The following is a 26,699-nucleotide window of genomic DNA, read 5'->3' on the forward strand; positions in this document are numbered from 1 at the left end:
TTCTCAAGTTTGAAAACACCAGAGTTATATTTGCTCCTCAGTGGATCCAATAGTTGGTTTATCACAGCCTTTGGACTGCACTCCCTTATCTGTGACACAACAAGCCTCTAACAAAAGCTGACTGGAGCCAAAGGGAAAGCATCCAGCTCTGCACAGGTCATCTTTCCAAAAAAAGGATTAAACTGTATGACCCGGTGAGGGACAGTGTAAGGTGACCCAGAGCTGACCCTGGCAGCATGGACATGTGATGTCCAACCTACAGATGCCCCAGCTTGGCTCAGGGGTGCAGTGAGACACTAAAAGCCATGACAGACACGTCTGTTGTGGCAGCATGACAAGTCCCTCTTGCTGATCTGCCTCGGGATCTGCTCCACAACACACGGCTGCTGAAGGACTCAAAACCCTGTGATGTCCTTCATGAACTGCACAGGGGGAGCTGCAAGTTCTTATTTATCTGAGGGCCAGAGCAGAAAACCCAAAAAGCTGCCCCTGATGGTGACAGAAGTGAAGTAAGGGAAGGCAAGTGTGAAAGTCTTACCTCCTGAGTTTCTCATTAACATGCCACCACTCACAATAATGCCACAGAAGTTGGCTTCCTCAAGGACAGTGACTGGCTATAAATCTAGCAACAGTAAAAAAGAGAATTTTGCCATTTACAGCACTCATCTTTGTGCTAAAAGCTGTGGCTCCAGAAACAGAAAGTAGGGAAATGGGTCAGGCAGGCAGCAGCTGCAGGAGATTCACGAGCAACTGCCAAGGCAAAAAGAAGCAAAGGAAATTTGGTGTAACAAAAGATGCCTGAAAGCTCTTTGTGTTTGGCTGGAATTGGCCAAAGCTTCTCATGGGCTCCTGAGCCAGTGGCAAGCTGTGCTCAGGCAAATGAAGGTGACCACCAGCTCTCAAGAAGACCTTGAGCAGTTTGAACAGGCATATTTCAGTGAGGAGTAGCACAGAACAACCAAGAGACAACTTCTTAACACACTATGGACACCTGCACATGCTCTCAACTTGATGTGTAACACCAAGAGTTTGTGTGGCTGTTAGAGATGGTTTAATGTCCTACCCCCACGAGTTCCATGTCTGTACTTAATGACCGAAAGGAGCTGCTGACATTACAAATCTCTGGTTCCCTGTTGGCCACCACAATCCCATCTCACTGGACAGTCAGCCCAGCTCATGCATTTGTATCAATTTAGGGTCATAACTAAAATGGAAGAGAGCCCATGAAAAAAGACAAAGGTCATCCCCAACACAAGAAAGATCTGTTGGAAAAAGTCCTGAGGGGGCCACTAAGGTGATCACAGCACCTCTGCTATGAAGACTGAGAGAGTTTGGGTTGTTCATCCTGGGAAGAGAAGGCTCTGGGTAGGTCTTAAAGCCCTGTCCAGTGTCTAAAGGACTCCAAGAGAGCTGGAGAGGGACTTTGGATAGGTCATGTAGAGATAGAACAAGGGAGAATGGCTTCAAACTGACAGAGGACAAGTTTAGCTTAAGAATTGAGAATAAATTCTTTACTGTGAGGGGGTGGTGAGGCCCTGGCACATGTTTCCCAGAGAACCTGTGACTCCCCCATACCTGGAAGTGCTCAAGGCCAGGCTGGATGGGGTTTTGAGCAATCTGGAATAGTGGAAGGTGTCCCTGCCCATGGGAGGAAAACTGAACGTCCAAGGTCTTTAAGGTCCCTTTCCACCCAAACCATTCAGTGACTGATTCCATGACACTCTGCAACACCTCCATGCAATCACACTTGAAATAACATAATTATTGTATGCTTAATGTGGACTATTAGTTCTAATTAGCCTTTCTCAGTGCTTCACAGTTTCCATAGCACAGTCATTTAAAAAGTCACACTTCAGTTTCTTTTTGTCCTCCAATAACACAGTTCATCTCAAGCATACAGCTCCAAATACAGGGGTGCATTTCACTTCTGTGAGACAATGCAAGAAACTGAACATTCTACTTGACAGGACCCTGGAACACCTTAAGTTCTGCATTCAAAGGAAGGTTAAGATGATTTCCAGAGGTCCCTGCCCCCACAGACATTTCTGATTGCCTGATTCTGGTGGGACAGTTCTCACACTGTCAGAACAAATATCATTCTCAAAACTCACTTCTGTTTTTCTGAGATAGGGATTTAAGTTACATTTTTTTGAGTATGCATGCTTATAGTATCATCAGAATCTATAGTCAGAAACTTTATTTTTTCTGATAATTATCATGCCTAATAACATTAAAGACACTGACACTGTCAGACACAAAGGGTCTTCATTGCAAACATCTTCAACAGAGAAAGAAAATATAGGATGCAGTACAGTTAAAAGTTTTACTGAACTTAGAGGTGAGTATATCAACTATTCTCCTTTTCTCCCACTGTTTTTAACAAAAGTTGTTATGGAGAGATGGTGTTTTAAAGTTGGCATGAGTCTCTTTTTCAGCATTGTGAACCCATTAACTGTGTAATGTTATGTACAAAAATTCTGATTAACATGTGATTTACAGGCCCATATATTCCACCATTTAATACAAAAATTTCTCCACTTCACCTGAGTATTTCTCAGTTTTCACCTGAGTATTTCTCCATTTCACCTTTATTTGGCCTCCCCGTTCCATACATGCAGCCCCTGGCCCATGAGGAGCATGTTGGAATTTCTGCATTAAGAATAGTAAGTCATCATATGTTTAAACTCCTAAAATTATTCCTGGTAAAAAGTCTCAGACCAAAACTGTATTTTGAGATGATTGACAACTCCTATTCTCTGAGGTTGTGAAGAAGGGGATACTCTGTTATAAAAAAATCATGAGCTTGAATACTGAAATGAACAGAAATCACAAGGTATCACAGTGAATTTAAATGCTCTGGCACTGACAGAATAAAACCTGCAATAAAATAAGGTATTTCTACTGTCAGTAAAGATTATGCTGCCTGTCACCTGCAGTACTTCTGTTAAGATCATTTCCATAACAATCCCTCAGAGGACAAACCAAAAAAAAAAAATAAAACATCACAAAACAAAAACTGGATTCACCTATCAGACCACTTTTTAATACTAACATGGACAGAGCATTTCAAGAGAATTAAGTGTACTCAGGGGATGTGCTGTATTTCATCCAGAGCTTCAATTATTCTTTTAACTCACAATAGCTTATTTTATTTATTGCCTTGTCTTTTAAAGTCTTCTCTCCATTTTTTTTTTCTTACTGCTCACTGAGTAAGATAGAAACAGGCTTATTTACTTCCACTCCCTCAAGTAGGACAACATTACTGCTAATAGTAATTTATTTAATGAACTAATCAGCATATTTAGACATAAGGAGAAAATAATTTAGATCCAAGATTCTTCCTCTTTACCAGTAATTGCCTCAGAATTTTTCCCCAAGTAACACTGCAATTAAATCTAGATTTTTAAAAAGCAGGTGCCCTTTAACACAGAGATGGTTCTACAATTTCCTTCATCTTTCTACATTTCCTTACATTCTCTTTCATTTCTATATTCCTACAATAAAAATAAAATAAAAATATTATTTGAATTATTTCAGCTCTGTAATGGAGACTATGATATTTATTCTAAACTGACCTAAAAGAAGTATAACACAAATAATCTCCCTTTAATAAAGAAGTCAGCATGATTATTTCCATTAGCATACACACCCTTAGTGTTGACTGTTTTTGCTGTCACCTCCAGTTTCTCCAAAGGTTCTGTCCCAATATTTTCTAATTTAATGATGAGCTGCTGGGCCTCTCCATTGTACAGCTGGACAGACACATTAGTGGAGATTTCATCCCCTGAAGAAGGCTGAAGTGTATGAGCAGACCTACAAAATGTGACAAACAAATAATGATGATGAAAACGTTAAAAGCCTGTCCTGGTTACTCCAATCACTATTCTTGGAACTCGCAGAAACTACTGCTGAAGACACTAAATAACGTTTTCCATTCTAATTTTTAGAACAATCGAGGACAAAAATTAATAATTTATGCATAAGACAAGTCAGATTTCAAGCAATATAGAATACATATTCTAACTCTGAAAGCTTGCTAAGCTACCTGCAAAAACTGTAAGGAAGGGGAAATGAAACCAAAAACCAAGAGCAGGTCACTACAATGAGCAGGTTTAGTGGACAGGGCAGGGATAAACCTCACAGCAGAGGGTCCTGGGAAAAATTCCCAGTGTGAAAAGTGAAACAGTGACTAGAGATGAACCCTCTGGAGCATGAATGAGGGAAGGAGGTTGCAGAACAAGACAGATGGGCAGAGCTTCCATTCCTGACTGTACTTCCTGTGCTAATGCAGAGTGGTCAGAAGGAATCAAGGACAGAAGTTACTGAGATTAATGACCAATAATTCCACTTCTTTTTGCAGGTATTCCTGCCATCCTTCCCTTTCACCCTGTCCTTCCTTACCACAAGACAAGCAGCCTCCACAAACAGGATCTTTCAGAACAGATCTGTGACAAGGACTTCAACCAAGTGTTTTTTGATCATTCAGAATGTACTGTCATGTACTGTTAGCATTTCAGGGCTCTGAAATGTGAGCATGTGGAGTGAAAGGGAAGAAGGAATTTCTTTTTCCCCCCCTCATATTGAGACAAAAGTATAATGGAATTGCATGCTAAAAAGCAAAACAAATTATGTTTTCAGTTACTGTATAAAGGTACATGTACCTATTAGTGATTCTTTTTCTGTATATTTTTCTCTCTTATTTTTTTCCTTTCTTCTGTGATAATTGAGCTGAATTAAAAGTCATGCCTGGACTGGATTGTTAAGATATAAACAGTGAATTCTCGGCTTGATACATCCTTCTTTGCCCAAAACCAAAGTTTTGACCACAAAAAAAAAAAAAAATTGCAAAATTATTTCTGCATATTTCTGTGAAATTCCATGGTTTCAAGCAGTAAAACAAAAACTTCAGATTTGCATTCTGAAACAAATAATGCAGATTTAGATTATGTCCTGTTTTACTTAAGCATTGATTATACACTCAGGTAAAAGAGCCTTAATTCAGCATGTGACTAACACTTAAATATGACAAAATAAAATCATCATTTAATTTAATTTTTCACCTTGGAAGGGAGGTGCTGATCTGCAGCCTTGGCAAAGCTGGAATGACTTCAACAGTGCAGCCATTGGTCTTCACTCCTGGCAGATTGTCCAGAAGGCAATCACTGAAGACACCAAAAACTGAAGTATGATAACCTGAGTTTTAGAAGAAAACACCAGTTATGTTGTGAACTGTTCTGTTTTCTGGCAGGTCTAAAAGTACTAAGTCTCCTGGCCAGATCTTGTCAATCTACCTGCTACCCAAATCACTACCTTCTCCACAGGAAATTCTTCTCAGGACACATAGTAAGTACAGGACTTTCAAACCCCTGAAATAACAACATTAATAACTACCTGACAATGTACAAACACATGGTCACCTCTGCATCTGTGGCATGTAAAATAAAAGAAATTGCAAAGAGCCTCTGATTTCTACAATGCATTACAGTGACTTCTGCAGAATTCTTTAGAAGACCAACATCACAAGTCACAGTACGGACACCATTTTATACCTGTCACCAAATTCCCTGGGGCACATAAAATATGTCAACCTTCACCATATATTCCCTGTTTCCTCAGAAAAATGTTTTTGGGAAAGAATCTCAACTACATCTAGAAGGATAGAAGAATCCTAAAGGAAATTATTAATGGAAAAAATATGCATGCATAAACACAAACACCTGCCATGAAAGACCACAGCTTCTGAAAGTTCAATTTAGTGGAAAAATATCTCTCCACTGATTCCTTACCAGGCAATATTTGTGAGTTATATCTGAAGGAAAATTTGATACATTGACATACAAAAAGCTGCCAAGTACAGAAATCAACTCCTGTACTTGCAATACATTTTTAGTATGTGGAACTCAAAAGGAGACAACTACAGTACAAATGTTCTGAGTGCTTTGATGCTATTCTGTATTTACCAAAATAGTTTCTGAGAAAAAAAAAATCACATGAAAAATTGTTTTATGAGCAGACACAAAAGCATTTAAGAAACACTCAGTGAGAACAGAGTGTCTTCAAGTTCAAAGCCATCTTCTTTTAGTGCTTAGCTTTACTAAAATGGTTCTTATCCTGTATCCTAACTTTGCATTCCAGGAAGACATATTTAAAAATCTGATTTGGTAAGATGATTCACTCCTACTACATGTAGAATCCATCCTCTCCACATATGCCTCCTTCTCTAGGTCTGCTAGCCTTTTGTAAAAGCTCTTTAATTTTCTTTCTTACTACAAATAGTTTTATTTAGGCTTATGAATGAAATGATATCTTGACTGCAGCAGGCCATACACCCAGGCTAAATTGTTTCCACGGAAGCAATCTGCAAAAATTTCTGTAATCTTACACAAACACGATTAATTAAGGGAAAAAAAAACCCTGCAAGATTATCTCCTGCATTCTTAAGAAAAAAGTTCAAGTAATCCTCCTCAGAAGCTTTCCAAATGAAAGCATTAATAAAGGGGAGCTGGAGTTCATTATCCTCTTCCTCTCACACATGAGATACTCCAAGAATGTGCTTGTTACTGCAGCCAAGTGATTCATCAGGCTGTTTTTAATGAAGCCTGGTACAGGGAACAGATCCCCTGCATTCCTTTTTTCTTTTACTTGCTGAGGAGAATTCAGATTGGTGAACACACACATGGCAAACAAAGCCATGCAACCCACAGGGGTGTAAAGCTCAGGTTGTTCTGCCAACAAGGAGTGAGAGTCAATCCCTTACCATTGACAGTGATCTGCCCTGTGGTTTGGGGAACACCAACCAGAGTCACGGGATAGAGCCCAGATTCTGCAGGGAGGGAAAGGGCAGCAGGGAGAGATTCAAATTCTACTCCAGCTGTCAAGAGACCCTGAAAAAACACATTACACAGATAAATCCATTTATGATATACACTTACATTTTTATGCTACATTCTTATATTTTATTCCCATGCATTACATCAGCCAAACCTTTATGATTTATTCCCATTTACTCATAGCAGTTATTCTGGGGTTTGAGTTGCAGTGACTGCAGTGTGCAGCCAGAATTACAGCAGGATTTGTATTCAGCATGGAAACGTGTTCCAGGAACTGAGCTGGGAATGACGTATGAAAAACTAATAAAAATTGACACCAAAGTACAGTAAAAAAAATCACAGATATCATCTGCACGGTGCTGTTTTGTACCTACATTTAATTGTACCTGTGACTTTAACTTGAATATTTGATAGTGCAAGTCAAACATCAATCACAGATCTTGCTTAGGTTTAATTATATGCCCAAAATATGTTTTCTAAAAGGAAAAAATAAAGTATTTACAGATAACAGGGCAAGTCTAGCTTAACCATCCAACCTAAACATTTCAGTGAGTTGGAATAATGCATTCATTTTGCTGAACTGATCCTCTCAAGCCTAAATGCCTGCAGTTACTCCCTTAGTGTCACAGAAATCTTTTAGCATTCTAAATTTAAAACATGGGACAAAATGAGAAATGAGGCAGAAAAAAAATCACTGAAGAAATTTCTGAACACAGCATTACTGTTCTTAGTAGACTGGGAGTTTTCTTTAAGCTTGGCTAATGAATTGAAGATGCTTGAGCATAGAATGTGCTATTAAAAGTAAACTTGATTTTGAAAAGCATATAAATCCAAGTTACCCATTGTTTTTTCTATACATGTATTTATTTTTATTTTTGAATAAAGATGCTACAAAGACCTCCATCAATAAAAGCAGTAAGCACAGCTGCATTAAATCTCAACTCTTGTGTGTATGTTTAATGAGAACTGAGAATGCTGTTAAAGAGGAACATATTTTTGTGAAGAGAGATAAAAAACTGATGGCTTGAGCCACAAAAAAACACATAACACTCCCAAAAATCTGTAAAATCTTTGTTCTAGCAATTACTTCTTCATGGACTTGACACTCTTGAGACAGCACCTAATACAGCCAAAGCTACTCTGGCTTTGTGGTAAGCTACATTAGAGAACTCTGTCCTTGAGACTGCACAAAATTCCATTTCACCATTGTACTTGAGTTGTAAGTAAATACTCTGTCACACCCTCATTTCTACTGAATTTTTATTTTCCTCCCATTTCACATACATATTTCAGCCGTCAGAAACCATCCACAAAAACACAAGTAAAACCTAACTTTGTCTTTCTAAATATTCACTACCCAGTGTATCAGAGTATTGAGCCTCTTTGATTCCCACATTAATCCTTCCAGTGGGATTCACCCCACAGAAATGGGATGAACATTCTCTCTTTAATACTGATGTAGCCTCAATTTTCACCACAATTCTGCTGGTTTTGCTTTGGCTGAAGTAAACCTTAGAACACAAACAAAAACTGACCAAAACACGCTTCACAACTCACTTTTAAAATTGGTACAGAAGGCTTTTAAACTTTATTTTAGTCTCAAAACCAATGATGTATCACTTGGCCTAATATTCAAATCTATTTGAATTATTCAGGTTTCATCTCATCTGAAAACTTTCATCCAAGGACTTCAAGTCCTGCAAAATCAGTGATAAAAACCCCACAAACCCTCCAGTGTCTTGTTTACTACCACCTGTAGCAAATGTAAATAAAAAAACTGACAGGGACCCCTAAATATTCTCTAGCATGTACTGCAAACTTTGAAAACAAAGGGATTTTTTAGAGAACAAACAGAATGCAAATGCCAAAACACCTGCACTAAGCACACACTATGCCTGGACTAGAAATTGAAGAGCTTCAAGTGCACTAATACAAAAACATGAAAGCACCAGTCTATTCCCCCACTTTCAGAGTTCTACTGTTCAGTAAAACTTCAAAGTTTTGAAAAGTAAAGACATGAAGAAAGCATTAAAATTAATCTAAATGGGGAAAAAAATCGATATAAAAATCATCTAGACTTCAGATTTCCAGATATAAATTGAAATCAAGATATTTACCCTTAATACTTAGGCCACACAAGTGAGTTTTAAAAGACAGTGACATATCTTAGAATGTCTGAAAGATGATTTCAAGAGCACAATTTGCTGAATTGCACAATTCTGCAATATTTGCCCAACATTGCCCTCTGGTGCCTGAAATTTTGCAGTTTAACAGTGAAAACCTAATAAAGGCTGAAGTACTCTCACACCCATTAACTACAAAATTTCAGCCACACCACCAAAAGTAGGGAAATGTGTTTGATTTCTTTTCCTGAGAGTTAGTATTACATTATTTCAAGTAGTAATATTTACTAATCATTTTGCCTCCACTTGGTAATCATTTCTCTTTCTGACCCTATAGAAAAAGACCATCCAAATCCAAGGTTTCCTCTAGGGAATGTATGAGTCATGTATACACAAAAAAATGTTTACATTATTTGTATTCTTATAAAACAATTTAAATTGTCTTAGAGAGAATGTATGCGTGTTTTTATCACAGCATGTCTTTCAATCACTTCAAATCTCATTTTAGTTTTAGAGGAACAAAACCACTTGCATGTAAATGGCAGCATTTGGGGATGCTGTTAAAATAACATGAGTATGTAACTGCTTTTTTTAGGCTTTACTTACCAATCCCAAAATGCAATCATTCTTTTTTTAAAGTAACGCGACCTTCAAAGTTAGTTTCCATGCTGAACATACTTGTATACCATGTTGTCAAATACTTTACACAAAAACTGTCAAATATTTATTTTAAAGAAAATTTTCCCTACTATTTCTAATATGGTAATTTGAGGCAGACCTAGAAAAACACCAAACAGAGTAATTTTTATTCTTTTTCCCCTTTCACCTTTCTGTGTACATTCTTGACTAATACAGTCTCCACTAAATGTAGTGTAGCAGTAATTAAATATTCTCTCAAGACAGCAGAAGCAGCAAAAGATGTGAACTCAGGAAAGAGCAGTTCATGGAAACAATTCAAACCATCATAAGCAAAGTTGTGGGGTTGATCATACACTCAGATTTACCAAAATTTTAGATGCTCTTTTTAAACATCAACATAGAGCTCTTGACTAATAGCACAATTTAAAGCATCATTAATCAAAATACCACACCTGATTGTGTTCAAATAAATACAGGTCCCAAACAGAAGGAGAACCACAGAACAAATACTTAATTCTTGAATAATAATTAAGTATTATAAATTATAACATTCCCGTGGGTTAGGCAGTAGCTTTTTTTTTTCTTGATATTTATTTATTAAATACAGTTTACACTGTTTGTAAATCTTGTAGCTTTCTTGGAACCATGGCTGTATTTTCCACAGCAAGAGCAGAGAAAATGCTTTCCCTCAATACATAACATTACCTCAAAATGCCTCAGGTTTGGTTTTTTTTGTTTTGTTTTTGTTTTTTGGGTTTTTTTTTTGCTTTTAATAGGAAACTTGATTAAAAAAAATATGAAAAAGCAGTTAAAATCTTAGAGAACATAACATTTTGCACTGCATCTTCATGTGCATTTTAGCAGTTGATCTCCCCAGATTGTACTGTTAACTGCTTTTTGCATTTGTCTCAAGATACAAAACAAATCCACTGGAGATTTCCCAGAGTTTTTTTGGATTTTTTTGAAGGCCTGAAACGTGAAGATCATATTTTCCTGCACAGAAAACTGCAGTAATGGCAGTAACTGCAGAACAGACTGCACAAGGGCTGGAGACCATCACTCACAGACCTGAACAAGGCCATTCAGAAATCAACACTCCTGGCAGAAAAGGGGAAGTGGTGGCACAAATGCACAGCTGAGCATCCCATCTCCAGGTGGATGTCCCCCAGCACCAGCCTGGCAGGAATATTCTGTCTAACCCATCACAGCCAGTTGTGGTTGGGCTCATTTTTATCTCTCATTCTGCTGATTTGAAGTACTTGCTGAGTTTTATTAAAGCATTTGCTCTGATCAACCCCAAGTTCTCTCCTATTTCACTTTATTGACTCACATAATTGTGGGAGCTAATCAATTCCATGCTCCATGATTGAATTATTTGTCATTTTACAAACACTACTGCACTTTCCATTGGAGCAGCTTTCTGACTACATGGACAAAATAGAAACATGAAATAGAAAAAGAAAATGAACACAGAAATGGGGCAGGAATGAATAATAGGTACCTAATTAGAGTCCCAAATTAGGAATATTCATGGCAGGAAATTAACAGTAAAAACAACAAAAATGGGCCAAGATCCTTGAGAACAATAAAATAAAATAACAAAGAAAATCAATGTTCAGGGTTTATCATCAGAGCAACACTAATCAAAGTCTTGTGTCCACAGTCTCACATCAAGCCTAGAAATTCAATGCCTTTTACTTAAGCACACCTCAATTAACCTACATGGACTCAGCATTAATACTTCAATTAATGAAAAAGCTCTGGAAGCCTTTCCATGGAGAATCATTCTCCTTAAAAACCTGTGCTCAATGCTAACTTGTTTACCATCACAAGAGTAAATCAACAAAAAGAAAGACACAGTAGGAAAAGTACCATGGCAAAATCTTGGATTTCATTTAACTCAAGAAATGAGTAATTTATCAGAACAACAAATCTAAATTGAGGGACGGGGGAAAATTTAAAAAAATAAATAAGACTGTAGATTTCAGTACAGTTATATATTGGTGAATGGTGGAGAATGGAAAGGACAAAGAAAAATTAAACCAAACAATGGAGAGCTCAAAGATGATTGGAAACAAGCCTGGATGATCTTGCAAAGGTGAGGTGCTGAGTCAGGCAGGAGGAAAAAAGTTGTGGGGAAGACAATTTGAAACTGCCACTAAACGACAGAAAAGGATACACTTGCTATGAAACTAAATCTGTGAAACTAAATAATCTGAAGGAATGTGATACCTGATAAGAAATCAGACAAGAAAAGGGTATAGGAACTGCAGGCATGAGTACATGTTAATAATAAAACACACCACTTTAAAATATTAACCAGCACTCTGAATTATTAAAATGAAAACAAAAGAGTTTATTCTTATGATAAAGTAATGCCTATTTCCACATTCCACATAGTTCACAGATGAGACTGGAAAATCAACAACTTAGTTTGGAAAGAAATTGTAGAGGTCATCTTGTTTAGCCCAGTGCTCAAAACAGGAGTAATTTTGGTGATCATTTAAGTTTTTCATACCCTGTTCACTCAAGTTCTGAAGATTTCTAAAGATGGAGGTGTCAGGTTCTCTCTGGACAAGAAGCCCCAGTGTATGATCCCCTTGTGCTTGGGAAAAGGGAGTTTTTATTAGGGAGGGAGGTTTCCCATGGCTGGAGCTCATTCCCTGATTCTCATCCTCAGCTGGGAACCTCTGGATGAGCCCAACTCTGATTTTGCTGCACTTTCCCATTTTGGGATTGAGCAGAGCAGTAGGAATTACCCCGATATTCCTCTCCTCTACAGGCTGAACAGATGTCAGTGGTTTTGTCATTTCGGGACTTCCAAACTGGCCTCAGCTCCAAAAGAAATTGTCTCTAAAATTCCAAATCAAGGGGAAGAAGCACTTTCCTCAACTTGCTACAGTCTTGATAAAGATACAAATCTACCAAAATCAACCAATTTCTCCAAGTGAACACATTAGTGAGGAGCAGAATTTCTCAAAGCACTGACTAGAGTTACATTAATCAATGATTTGCATCTAGTTGGCAAATTAATTCCTCTTGTGCTTTCCAGTGGAACTGGAATTCATTGTTAATTCCAAGACAGAACTTTATCGTGAGAACAGTAAAGAGAAGCATTGGTGCTACTACAATTAATTTGCTCTGGGAATGGATGTCGTGAAGATCTACACAAATAACTGCATGTAAGCACTCAGAAGGAATTTCCTCATTAAGAAATTTTCCAAGTTTTTTAAATATATAACATCATTATTTACACAATACAAATCAAACTGTCACTCAAAATGTTCTTAATCAATTAATTCCTACAGAGACTCTTCTGATGTGCAGCTTTACAACTACTTTTTCTATTAATCCCTAAAAAATTTGAATACTTCTGTGAAGGTGATTGAAAATGCTGCTGGAGAAAGCAGCATGTTAGCTTCCAAGGATTAACTTTATTGTGCTATAAAAACAAAATCTTTGGGCATGTTCACTTCCCATGGAAAACCACTTTATTATATGTGGTTTATTATCAGTAATTTAGGTCAACTTGTTTGACTAGACACTGCAGTAGACATATCAATAAAAACAAAACCCAAACAAAAATCATGAGCAAATAAATGTACACTGATTCAATTACCTTGACAGAACAAAGGGCTCTAAGAGATGTGATTTATATTTAAAGCAATACTAAAGGTAAAAATATTTAACGTAAAGGAAAACACAGGATTAGGACTGAGTGGATATTAAGTTGGTCTGGTAGTTACAGAACTTTTAACCTTTAAATGGATAACAATTTTTTTACATCCTGTTAGCTGGAATAAAGAAAGGGAAAAAAACCCCACTATTTCCTTTTTTTCAGGATGCACTGCAAGCAGCCAGCTTAAGTAGTAGAGAACTTGGGCTTGATCCTTCCAATCTCACATATTTCTCCAGTGGTTTGACCATTCTTTTCATTTTTTTTTCACTCCCTTCTGATCATCTGATTAGAGTGTTTTCAAATAACAAAAATCACTGGGAACAACAGATCCATGAGCTGAAGTTTTTATTAAAACCCAAAGCTTCTCATATCTAACTATTTTAGTTCATCATTTTTTTAAACTGTGGTCAGAATGAGAATTTGAAAAGCAAGGATGAATGTGGACTTTTAAACAACAGTAACAAGCGTACAATAATTATTAGGTTTCAGGTATAATTATTAGTTGAAAATTAGTCTATGTAAATCATGTAGCAGGAGTTTTACTCAATGCAGAAATGTACAGAACTGATTTATGGGTCAGTGCCAGTAAAGTATTTAAGGATCCTGAGTTGCAGAGATTTTTCTTTTCAATACCTCATCACCAAAAATATAAGACAATTGATAACACCACATCGTTAAACTGAGGTTATGCTGGCTTAAACCATCTTTAAAGAATATTTATACAAAAACATGTTTGAAAGTCTAAATGAGATTCTTCTTCAGAAAATAGCAGAAAGAGAAGATTTAGAAAGATGCATACCATGTTTTCTACTCGGAGCTCAAAAGGCATAGGGTTGTACACCATCAGCTGGACTTCACACACATCTCCCTGGACCCACTGGAAGTCTGCAAGGAATAATCACAGAATTAAGGCAGGAATTACCTAATCACAGGGTTATAAATAAACAGCACCAGCTGAGCTGTCACATTGCTATAATGCTTAATATCTCTCTGTAATCTCCACAGCCCAAGTCCTACTCAAGAGCATTGTGTGACACCAGCTCTAAATCCCAGGCAAAGCAATGGGTGAAGAGACTGGAAACATTCATTAACACAACAACAGTGCTCTAAAGACCCAGTGCTTCATTGGCAAAAATAACTCAGGCATCAATTCAAAACACTACTTCAACACATCCTTCATGTTCAACATTTAAAGGTTTCCATACTTGGAGTTATGTAGAGTACACATGGCCTTGATATTGGAGACCTGGAGAAGAATCAACCAGGTAAGAAATGAACACAACTGGAAGAAGAAAATCACAAGTCTTCATACAGGCACAGCTGATTATATGGAGTAAATAAAGAGACAGTGAAGTAAAGTGGGCCAGGTAAAAAGATGTACTGCAGTTTATATCTTAGCACAAGGGAGGCCAACTTTAAAGATACTTCACTCTGCCAATTTTAATATTTTTTGAGTTTTATAATTTAAGCAGGTAATGTTGGACTAGTGGAAGGTGTCTCTGCCCATGGCAAGGGAGGTTGGAACTGGATGATCTTTAAGGTCCCTTCCAACCCAAACCATTCTGTAATTCTATGGTTCTGTAGGAGATTATGGAGAACAGCAGCAGAGATGCAAATTCTGAGTAATTGTTCAATGCAAAAAGATTCTTTTATATCAGCACTTCATAACCTTTTCAACCCTCAAGCTCCTGTTTACATTCCAAATTTCTCACAGTGAACCACATACACCTGAATTCAGATTCTGAATGTGGCAAGATTCTCCCTGCAAGCTGAGGATCTGCAGTCCAAGTAAACAAAAGGTGGCTTAATTACATTTGTTAAATAAATCATGATTATAAGCTAAATTAGAGCATACATAGATTAGTTCTTACTAGTTTACCCAATGATTTTAACATACATTGCTAACAGTTTTTTACTAGGATATTAGGAAATGTCCAGTAAAAAACCTGGATAATCAATACTAAGACTTTAATGCACAGTTGAAGCAATCTGTACTCTAATTGTACATTCACAATCATTTACTTTCTGATTACATTTTGCAGGCAATATTAGAGAGCTCAAGGGAGATGTACTTAATGTAAATGTTTAACTCAAATTAATGCTAGTGGAAATTAAACACATACATTCACAGATGTTAATGGGTTATATTACTGTGAAACCTGAAAAGCAAAACTGTTGATTAAAACAAAACATTCAAATTCACTGTGGTATGAGATGTTCTCTGCATTTTATATTTAATTGTTTATTAGTGTCCATGATGTCTTGTGCATTCTGTAGCCTCCAAAACAGCCTGCACGGGTACAGAGTTAACCATTGTGGTTTACTACAGCAACAGAGGCACCTGCAGTAGCACAGCAGCACTGCAGTCCTGATCTCCACATTCTATCACCACTGAGGGATGTCTTTTCTGAGCCCAACAGGGCCCTCCAGGCCCAGGATTCATCCCACCATGATTCACGTATGCCAATGATGTCAAACCTCTGGGACTGGGCCAAAGCTTCCAGCTGGTGTTTGTTCCTCATGCTGTGGGCATCAGGGTAGAAACATTTCAGGTGTGGTACCTTGTGGCCAACTCCTGGTGAAGCAGATTGAGGGATCCCATCAGGATCCTCAAGGTTTGGCACAAAATCCCATTGCTTATCACTGGGGAGCCTGGTTTTCTCCCTTTCCCCTTTCCAAACTAGTTCAAAACTCTGTTACCAAGCCCCATTGCTCCTGTGCTGGAACTCCTTTTCCCATCCAAGAAAGGCTCATCCCATTAGGTGTCAGCAGGCCAAGTGTTGATAGATCATCCCATGATCAAAAAGCCCACATTTTTTCCATTTACACCAACCTTGGAGCCACGCATCAATGGAGCTGCCTGTTCCTATCAACGCTATTCCTTGCTTCTGGAAAGATCAAGGAAATCACTCCCTGTGCTCCTGATCCCCCCACCAACTGTCCCAGGGCCTTGAAGTCTCTTTTGATTGGCCTCAGACTACTCTTTGTCGTTTTGTTGCTGCCAGTCGGAAAAACCAATAGCAGACAGTAATCAGAGGGTCTTTCTAGACTTGAATTTTCCAGTGATGTCCCTTTCCTGAGCCCCTGGGAGACAGCAGACCTCCCGTGAGTTGGGCAGGTCTGCACATGGGGCCCTCTGCTCCCCTTGGAAGGGAGGGAGTCTCCAATGAGGACAACACTTCTACTGCTAACAGAGGAGGTTGTCATGCAGAGTTTGGGGGACCTTGCTTTAGGAGGTCCCTCTGCCCCAGAAGAACCCTCAGCCACCTCTTCAGTTGTTTGGCCTTCTCATTCCAGAATCTCACCCCTGTTGTAGAAGGTGCAAGTCCTACTTGTCACATTCTGAGGAGGAGGAGGAGGAACCTTCCTCCTGTTACGTGCAGTGACCTGGTTCCATCCTTCCCCTGTAACAGACCCCTGACTGACAATCCCTCCACTCATCACCCTGCTGGGTTCTGAGTCCATCTGCTCTGTTTCTGAGTCCATCAGCTCTGGGTTCTGAGTCCATCTGCTCTGGTTCTGAGTCCATCAGCTCTGGGCTCTGAGTCCATCTGCTCTGGTTCTGAGTCCGTCTGCTCTGGTTCTGAGTCCATCTGCTTTGGGCTCTGAGTCCATCTGCTTTGGGCTCTGAGTCCATCAGCTCTGGGCTCTGAGTCCATCAGCTCTGGGTTCTGAGTCCATCTGCTTTGGGCTCTGAGTCCATCAGCTCTGGGTTCTGAGTCCATCTGCTCTGGGCTCTGAGTCCATCAGCTCTGGGTTCTGAGTCCATCAGCTCTGGGCTCTGAGTCCATCTGCTTTGGGCTCTGAGTCCATCTGCTCTGGGCTCTCAGTCCATCTTCTCTGGGTTCTGAGTCCATCAGCTCTGGGTTCTGAGTCCATCAGCTCTGGGCTCTGAGTCCATCAGCTCTGGGCCCTGAGTCCATCAGCTCTGGGCTCTGAGTCCATCAGCTCTGGGCCCTGAGTCCATCAGCTCTGGGCTCTGAGTCCATCTGCTCTGGGCTCTGAGTCCATCTGCTCTGGGCTCTGAGTCCATCAGCTCTGGGCTCTGAGTCCATCAGCTCTGGGCCCTGAGTCCATCAGCTCTGGGTTCTGAGTCCATCTGCTCTGGGCTCTGAGTCCATCAGCTCTGGGCTCTGAGTCCATCTCCTTCTCCACTGCAGAGACAGAGAGGTGACCACTCAACTCCACCCTGGGCTTGAGGCACAGCTGTGCCCAGTTCTGGTCCCACAGCTGGCAGGGACACAGACAGACTGGAGAGGATCCCAAGCACCACAAAGGTGATCAAGGACAGGCAAGGAAGGAGTAAAGGAGTGAAATATCCTCTCTGGGGTGAAGAGAAGGTTCAGGGGCAATATCATCACAGTATTCCAGAACTTCAAGGACTGCATAAAGAGGACAGAAGTCCTTTCCTCATAAGGAGCCACAGGAAGAAGACCAAGGGTGATAGACACCAGTTGGACTGAAAGAAGTTTTAATTTCTTACTTTTTTTTTGGTTTTGTTTCAGTAAGAACAGTGATTCAGTGGAACAACCTCCCCAGAGACATGGTGGAGTCTGAATCAATGGAAGTTTTTGAGATGAGTTTGAAATCCCCTGTGAAAAATGTGGGCAATGCTACAGAATTGCTCCCTTAGGGGAAAAGGTTTTGAAAGAAAAGGTAAAATGAGCTGTATTTGTATCAGCTAATGCAGGTATGACAGAGCTGTTGGACTTACTAACACAACTATATTATATATTCTTCCTGCTTTAGACTATCAGCACTCAAAACCAACAAAACACTTCATGTCAAAAATCAGTAGGTTTATTTTTTATGACTAGCATGTTATTAAGGCAATTTAACTACAATATAATTATCCCTGTTATTGTTTCCAATCAGAAAAGCTTATCAAGTTGAAGGCTGAAAACATTTCAAGACTTTCTAAATGGGTTTTGTTTCCCTTTGGTTTGTCAGCAGTGCTTGATTTCCTTTGCTGTAAAATAATAATTTAACCAAAATATGGAGTACTATCTCCATGTAAGAAAAACAGTTCATTTGTTATTGTTGTTTTTAATTAATGTTAAACACATGCTATTAAAATACTCTCATTAATTTTGAAGTTAATAAATTTCTCAGCTTCTTTCAAAGGAAGTATCTGCTTTTATTTTGTATTTCCTTTTGTTCATTAAACTTTGAAACATTAGAGGCTTTTAGCAGTGACTGCAATGTTTATATACTTCAAAAGACAAACGCTGTACAGGATCAGAAGCAATCAGACATCTCCTTAGGCTAAATAAAATCCTAAAAGAAGAATGTTCACTGTAAAATGTAAATCTCCCACACAAAGCACTGAAACAAATCCTAACCAGTTAAAAAATGCAGGTTCCTTTTGTATGCATCAAGGAATCAGAATACTGCTTTATACAATTATGTGACAAAACTGGGAATAAGATTTTATTTAAATGAAGAAAACATGACACAGTATAGCTAAGAGATTAAATGTTGAAAAATTAATAGTACTTAAATTTTCAATAAATTATTAAGAGAAATCAAGAGAGCACTTCAAGATGTTCCCCTACATGAACATTTTTTCAATTTATCCTTTAACTAATTCGTCTTAATCTTTTTATCATTTCTTATCCTTTCTGTTTTGAAATTGAAGCAGTGCTGCAGCAAAGTCACACTGAGCCAAGTGCATCCGAACTGCCAGACCATCGTCCCTGCCTCTGCATCCCAACTGTCCTGCTGCAGCTATTTACTGAAAATACACATCACCATAAACCCAACTGGAAAATGTGCATGTTCTACTCAGGGTGAGGGATTTCACCTTACTCATAATCAGTGTCCTCAGCAGGGGCACAACCCATTTTTGTGGGAAAGAGGAAACCACAGAGATTCTTGGAGAGCTGGCCCTGCAGGCAGGCACAGCCCAGTGAACAAGGAGCCAAGTTAAAGCATCCTGCAAGTTTCTGGAGTTTTTACAATCAGTTCTGTTCCACAGTCACACAGATGTTTTTGTGCTGACATTGATGCCTCTGGTAAAAATTATCACCTACATGATATGCACAAAGGCCACAAAAAGAACCACCAATATTTGTAACTTCATCCAGGATTTAAACAAACTTCTGATCTTTTTCCAATGGCATGATTACTGCACTGACAGGCTTTACAAGTTTTATAAAAAGGAAACTACTGATATTCCTAACAGGGTTGAAAAACTTCCACTTGTCTGACCTGTCCTTGAGTAAAAGAAGACAGTTCATCACTCTGAGTTTATATGAAACCAGAATAGGAAAAGGAAAAACCACAACAGTGCATTTTCCCCAGGGCACTGAAATGGTGATGGCTGCCAAGCAGAGCGTGTTAGAACTAAGTTTTCCCTGAATTTTCTTTGTTTGAGAAGAAAATAAAACTAGTTTATCTCTTCTGAAAAATCAATATTACCATCTATGAGACTTTATTCCTCTTTTGAATATCAAACTCTGCCCCAGAGAAAAAAAGATTTGTTCCTTCAGGACTTGAGGCTAAAACACTGGTTATCTCAAATAAAAGACAGCAAAGTTCAGATTTGCTTTCCTTAACCACAGAAGATTCTGTAATATTGTAAATTATTCTTACCTATTTTCTTATTTCGTTCTTCCCCACGACTATGTGCAATAATTGGAGAATATATGAAGGGGCTTTTAGTTGACACATTCTGACCAAGTAAATTTTTCATTTTGTGAGGTCGGAGACTGGTTGGGAGGTTCAAGAGCTTCACAGATCTGTTGAGTAAAAGAAATTTCTAATTATTTCATTTATTCTATTTTGTAACAGGTGGCTGTGTTAAAAAATAAAACCCTGATAAATATGAAATATCAGTCTGAGAATATCTGAAATGGAAAACTTGAAGCAAACATTTACAGTACAAAAGGAAGAAACACCAACCCAAGGAAACTAAAGTTTCAGAAAGCTCTCAAAAAATAAACAACAAAGGAAAAAAATCTTCTTTAGACACCAACAAAACCCAAACTAGAATCCAGACAAGATTTCACTAGGCAACACAAATAAAGAAGCTTCTCCACAGTGAATAAAGCTGATTTTAATACAGTGAAAATGCAGAGTAGGTGCTGGAAGGAAGAAAATGTCCCAGAACTTTGAGTGGGTTTGTTAAACAACCAGAAAGCAATTACAAACAGAAAACAAATGATTTATCAGATTTCATCCCTGCTATACCCAATTCCCTACAATGCCATGCAGGGAAATCAATGCTCTTCCAATGCTGAGGGGAAAGTAAAGACTAAACTTTGGGCAGAAGAACAAGCAATAAATTGGTGGATATTCAGTAAAATCAGCAGCATTCTATAAACCTGTAGGACACCTAATTACCTCTAATCAGGAACTCAGCACAATAAAGAACAGATATATCAGTATCACACTAATAGAAAGTAGACACACACAAGAAACCAAGATAATGTGTTTCTGCTGAAAAATAATGAAGCTGTAAGAGGAACACTACACAGAGTTCTCGCTGTGAAACAAAGCACCTGATAAGAAATTACTAAATAACACTACAAGTAGATTGAATAAGAGATAAATCACATCCATATGTTACATGTTGGTGATACTTAGTGTGGGCATCAAAATCATATAAAAATTGCTGCCAATGAGCCTGAGGAATAAGAAGGAAACTGTAAGAGACTCCTGATATTTCATATTTTTAAACCTCTTCTGATAGAGTTTTTTACAAATTAGAATGCAACTTAAAGCAAAAGTGTGAATTGTACTTATTTGAGGAAACAAACATTGAATTTGATATAGCAGTAATAAAAAGGAATTTTCTTTGATATACAGAGGAAAGTGCTTTGCCTCCTTCATGGTTATTATATAAATACTGGTGGATAACCTGCTTTAACTGAATGCATGACAGTGGAAGGAATTTTCCTCCAACATGTGTCAGAGAGCTGTACCCTCACAGGTCAGACACAGAAGAGGGCAGATTTTTTAATTCCTTTGAGTGAAAAGCTTCAGTCAGGTCCCCTGGCCTGACAGCACTGAATGCAAATGAGTGACAATTAAGAATTACTGATTTCACTAGCTACCCAGAAGATCAAAATCCTATATTTGGAAAATGTTAACTAAAAACAACCTTGCTTAGATGGAAAAGGATTTTTTTTTTTTTTTTAAGAAATCCCACTATACTAAGAAAACAGAGGGAAGGGAAAAAATGGCACTGATCAATTTGAAGTAGTAAGGAAAGTACGTAAGGATGACTAAAACCAGCAGTGGTGAAAAGAAAGAAAATTTTCTGCTTTTAAATAGATTAGCAAGACAATTACCTTTAACATAGGTAAACCATAAAAATGGAAATAGTGCATTTTTTATCTAAGAAAATACCAGATGATGATTTTATATTGAATATGAGTAATAGAATATAGTGATTTTGCTTTGCCAAATCTCTTCTATTGCTTTTAAAGTACTGGGGAGAAAAGGTAACATTGCCACTGTGTTCCTATTTCACTGTGTTCCTATTTCCATGTCTGACAGTATTTTGATTAAGAAATCCACATCCAAAATAAGCACCCCACATTAAATGGATTAAAACTCATTAGACCATGAAATGCCAACAGTAAATAGAAGTCATCCCCATCAGTAAATGTGTGTTTCTACAGGGCTCTAACATGGGTTGAATCGTAAGCTAAGGTTATTCAACATTCATCAAAATGACATTTCCACACATTTATAATTGATGTCACAAAAATTAGCACGATTTAGCTCAGAGAACTCTGCAGTCCAGCAGCACAGCTGGTTCCCAATAGGCTGGGCAGCTCTACAGCACCAGATCTGCTGGGCAGATGTAACTGGAGCCTTTATATCTAAATTCAACTAAAATTGTATTGGAGCACAAATTTTTATTACTATGGCTTTTATAGAAATTTTAACAGACAAGAAGGAGGAGGAGAGGAGCAGCAGTTCTTAAATGTTAAATAAAGTTGATGCTGGGTTCCTTGCCCTACAACAAAACAGAAGGAGCTATTCCCAACATTCAAAACACAGCCAGGTCAAGACAAATTGATGATGTGTGGATATGTTTGTCCCCTTCTCTCAGCATACAAAACATTTTCATTGACATGAAGTCTTTCCCACTGAAGTCTTGGGAATCTCCTGTCAGAGTTCTAACTGGCCTCTTCTTCCAGCCTCTTCTCCCAGGTAACAAGTGACAGGATGAGAGGAAACAGCCTCAAGTTGCACCAGGGGAGGTTATAAATTTGATCTTAGAAGAATTTTCTTCATGGAAAGGGTTGTCAAGTATTGGAAGGGGCTGCCCAGGGAGGTGGTGGAGTCACCATCCCTTAAAGTGTTCAAAAAATGTGTGGATGTGGCATCTGAAGATATGGTTAAATGGTGAACATGGTGGTGGTGCTGGGTTAATGGTTGGACTTGATCACCTCAAAGGTCTTCTCCAGTTTTATCTATACCATGGTTCTATGATGCTATGACTAAATTCATGACTCCCATTAAGGAGGATTCAATCAGCATTTCCCCCATTTTCTTCACTATTCAGCATACTTCTTCTGAATAGGAATTATCTTTCCTTCAAAAGAAAATATTTTCTTTCAGTCTTCTATTACTGATACCCAGTGGGTATTTGTCTCTTTCTGACCCTCTCTAATGTTTCATGCCAGGCTTCAACCTGAGCAAGTTCATTGGCCTGACTGCATGATGTGCCTGAATGGAACTGAGATTTAGAACAGGCCAGCTTGAAGGTGCCAGTTTGAAAATGCAGCATCTGGAAAGGGAGAGGTACAAAAAGCACCATTTCCAGGTGAGTTCCAAGCTCTGTGGATGGAGACTGCATCCAATTCCTGGACCTTCAGTGTTGAAATGATCAAGTATTCAACTAAAATCTCAGCTGTAGCAAAATACCTTCCTTCAATTGAATAACAAACTGTTGAAGGACTGTTCTTCAAAAAACAAAAGTTCTCTCTTTCTGAAACTAAAGGCCACAAAGTATTTTCTGGTCAAAGGCTCTATTTTTGATCAAGAGCTTCTCAAAACAATTTGACATTTTGACATTCTTCCATGTTCCTGTGATCCACACGCATAAAGTGAGATGACTGCATCCTTTCAGTATCCTTTAAAATCTGACAGGTACTGTGAAAAAGTTAAAGATTGTGTTTTGGTCTTACTTCACAATAGGCAATTTGGTGAAGGGAACAGGAGGTAGCTTCAAACCATCTGGAAGAGTGATGACTTCCATTGTCCCAGGGCATTTTGCCGTGTAGCTTTCCAAGCTCTGCGTGACATCTTTCTTTTCTAGAAAATAAAATTGAAAAACAATTTCAAACTCACATTTCATTGAGACTATAGCCTTTTTTTGTACAAAATAACTCAACTGGCATGCCAACTAATTTATGCATTCAGCACTTGCAGTTATGTTCAACCTCGACAGATGGATCAAATATAATTAAGTGACCTTAAGCAAAAGAGTTTTCTAGATTACTCAGAATTTTTTAAATGCCAGTCTATACCTACTTTTTGTTAGGGTTTTTTATTGTCAAAATACAATTTTTTACAATTCCACCTATTAAATCTATATATCCAAACAAAAGAATCAGCTTCACACACATTAAGGTTATTAATAATAGCATTGTATGGGAACAAGGACTGCTCTGAAACATTCGATAAAATAATATCAAAGGCAATGAAGAGAAACAAATTACTTTTGATGTTAGCTTGTGTGAAAACTATCTAATCCTCAAAATAATTGTATTGTGTTATGCTACTAAATCATAACAGGAAAGAAAGATTTTCTTTGGTTTTGCTTATAAATACAAGAACATTAAAACAAATATATATTATTTGGGTTATCTTCAAGAATGTACAAAAACTTCATATTAGTTTTATCCAGCAATTATTTTCAACAATACATAAAACTGCGTCTCCAGAAAAAAAAATCTATTTGGAAATACACAAAATTGTATTTGATCTTTATGATGCCTTCCAACCCAAACCTTTCTACGACTCTACGATTCCACATTTCTCTGATGAAATGGAAGTCTGCAAACAGAGAAAAGCCTGGCAGTATTTGTTTAGAGGTGAGAATGAGGCAGCTGAAGACCTGTGTTGTTTTAAAGTGAGTATTTACAGACTGTTGGAAGGAACCTTAAAGTCCAAACCTGCTGCCATGGGCAGAGACACATTCCACTAGACCAGGCTGTTCCAGGTATGTGCTACCAATAAAAATAATTATTCAATATCAAAACTGTATCTAGAAAATACTTAAAATACCAATGATAAAACTAAACAGGGAAGGGTGATAACAAGTAGTCATCAGTAGTAGTACTACCAAATAAACCTGTTTAGAGGGGTGTACTGGGTTATGCAGCAAGATTTTAGTAGCAAGGAGTGGCTCTGGGAGAAGGCACCAGGGTATCTCCATTCCAAACAACCCCAAAACAAACCTGCTGCTGCCCAGAGCTGGGCCAGTCAGTTATGCTGGTGGCACCTCTGTGAGAACATATCTAAGAAAGGGAAAAAAATGCTGCATAGCAGCTGGAGAGGGAGGAGTGAGAAAAATGTGAAAGAAACATATCCTGTAAACTGTGCCAAAAGTACCAAAACCTGCCCAAAACACCATCTTGGGTCTTGAAAAGCACAAACATCCAGCAATGCTTGTGCTGCCCACACCAACCCAGCTCAGTTTGTGAATTTACAGCCACAAGGAGTACACACTCCTTCAAAGCAAATCAACATTGATTGTAACCCCCTTCACTATGTAATTAATGGCACATAACTGACAAATTGCCTTGCTTGTGTCTGTGTTTCACTGAACAGTCTCTTGAGCCATTCCCCACATTTTAATTGCCTGTAAGGAATATTCCCAAAACCACATTAATTAGACATCCATATATACTCGGAGCAGCACAGCACAGCCAGGAGTTGTAGTGGTTCAAGGCTGAGTATTACCATCAAACTTTCAGGTTATTTGCCATATTATGAGCAAGGGCACACAGTGCAAGCAGAATCCACCGAGATGGAAATCTTCACAGCTACCAGGAATGATGAAGGTAATACTACAGCATGTGCTTAACTGTGCTTGAAACCAAAGGTCTGCCATTCCAGAGCACTGCTTTTCATTCCCTAGTGTGAAACACTGTCAGTTGTTGTTCTCAAAGAATGCAGGCTGCCATCTGCAAGAAGAATTTGTTTATAGATTTTTGAGTCATGTGGTTATTTCCTGGTAGCAGCTCCCCACACCTTCTATGAGAAAAAAAGCCAAACCAAACCATTTTTCTATGTCGATGTGGTATGAAACACAGCTTTAAACATGCTGCTGCCAGGCCAGAAGCTCAGCTCCTTTTTCTTAGCACCACATCTCAGCCAAGATGCTGAAGGAATCCACATCAGCAGGACACGATGGGAAGCATTCACAATGCAAAAGAGCTGCTGGTCCTGCCCAAGAGCCACTTCTGAAAGCAAACACTGGAACCTTCTCCCTCGAGGAGCATCTCAGCTCCCTGACCTCTGTGGCCTAATGGTAGCCAAAAACCTGCTACAGTCTTTGCAGCTCTGAATTCTCACTGGCAGCTCTGAGTTCTCAGCTTCTGGCTGCCTGACATCCTCTTCTGACAGAATCTCCTGGAAGGAGCCACTGAACTCCTCAGCCTCCCTCCTGACCCATAGTTAGGAGATTTCTGTGACTGTTATCACCAGCACTTACCTTTTTGAAAAGAAGAGACAAAAACCAGCTGCTCTTGGAGGTCTTTACCCACCTGGTGCCTTCATGCTTGTACAGGTCAGCAGAAAGGCAATCACCACTTGATCCTGTGACCTGTGATTCACCTCAATTGCTTTAAAAGCCTGTCCTGCAGCTGGGAACACTACTGGATACTCTTGTGTATTAGAGAATCATTTATTGAGTGAGGAGTGACAGCTTATTTTCTCATCTGTATTAACTATGTTCACAATTTTTTTTTTTTCCCCTCACTTTCTCTCCAGACTCACTGAAAGACTAGGATCACAGAATGGCTGTAACCAAAGAAAGCTGAGCAAAGCCTCTGGCAGCACTGGCATGTGAGCACATTCTGCTCAGTTTGTTCAATATAACCCCACTGTATTTTCCCCATTTCATACTAAATGGGCTTTGACTGCTTCTGACAACTGAAAATCTTGCAAGTCCACCCATACTCTTAAGAATTTCACTGCTCAACTACTTCGCCTCAACATAACAAGCACTGGTTTTGTGTCCAAGCTGCTTCAAACCTTTTAATATGAGAACACAAAAATCTGAGAGCTTCAGATGCACAGTCAGAAACCATTAATGATTGAAAGTTACTAAATGTGAAAAAGACAAGACTTTCTGCTCGTTTCACAGTCATGTGGAGCAGTATTTCACAATAATGGAGCCATTGAAAAATCAGACCAGGACAGGACAGAAGGTCAGTTATAGACTAACATTTTTAAGCACTT

At 38.6% G+C, this 26,699-nt stretch overlaps 1 protein-coding gene across 3 annotated transcripts in view; it reads right to left on the reverse strand.

The window, feature by feature from the left end:
- TRAPPC9 (trafficking protein particle complex subunit 9) overlaps positions 1-26,699 on the reverse strand; it is a 440,568-nt gene that overhangs the window by 374,481 nt on the left and 39,388 nt on the right. For all 3 annotated transcript variants that reach the window (XM_021532475.3, XM_021532473.4, XM_077781898.2), the window contains 6 exons: positions 23,417-23,543; positions 19,866-20,011; positions 14,071-14,156; positions 6,758-6,884; positions 5,061-5,193; positions 3,650-3,813 (listed from right to left, as the gene is read on the reverse strand). In XM_021532475.3, coding sequence (XP_021388150.1) covers positions 3,650-3,813; positions 5,061-5,193; positions 6,758-6,884; positions 14,071-14,156; positions 19,866-20,011; positions 23,417-23,543 — 783 coding nt within the window. The remainder of the gene's footprint in view (positions 1-3,649; positions 3,814-5,060; positions 5,194-6,757; positions 6,885-14,070; positions 14,157-19,865; positions 20,012-23,416; positions 23,544-26,699) is intronic.

The sequence above is a fragment of the Lonchura striata genome, chromosome 2 (assembly GCF_050655825.1).
Source record: "Lonchura striata isolate lonStrDom1 chromosome 2, ASM5065582v1, whole genome shotgun sequence".
Lineage (NCBI taxonomy): Eukaryota > Metazoa > Chordata > Aves > Passeriformes > Estrildidae > Lonchura > Lonchura striata.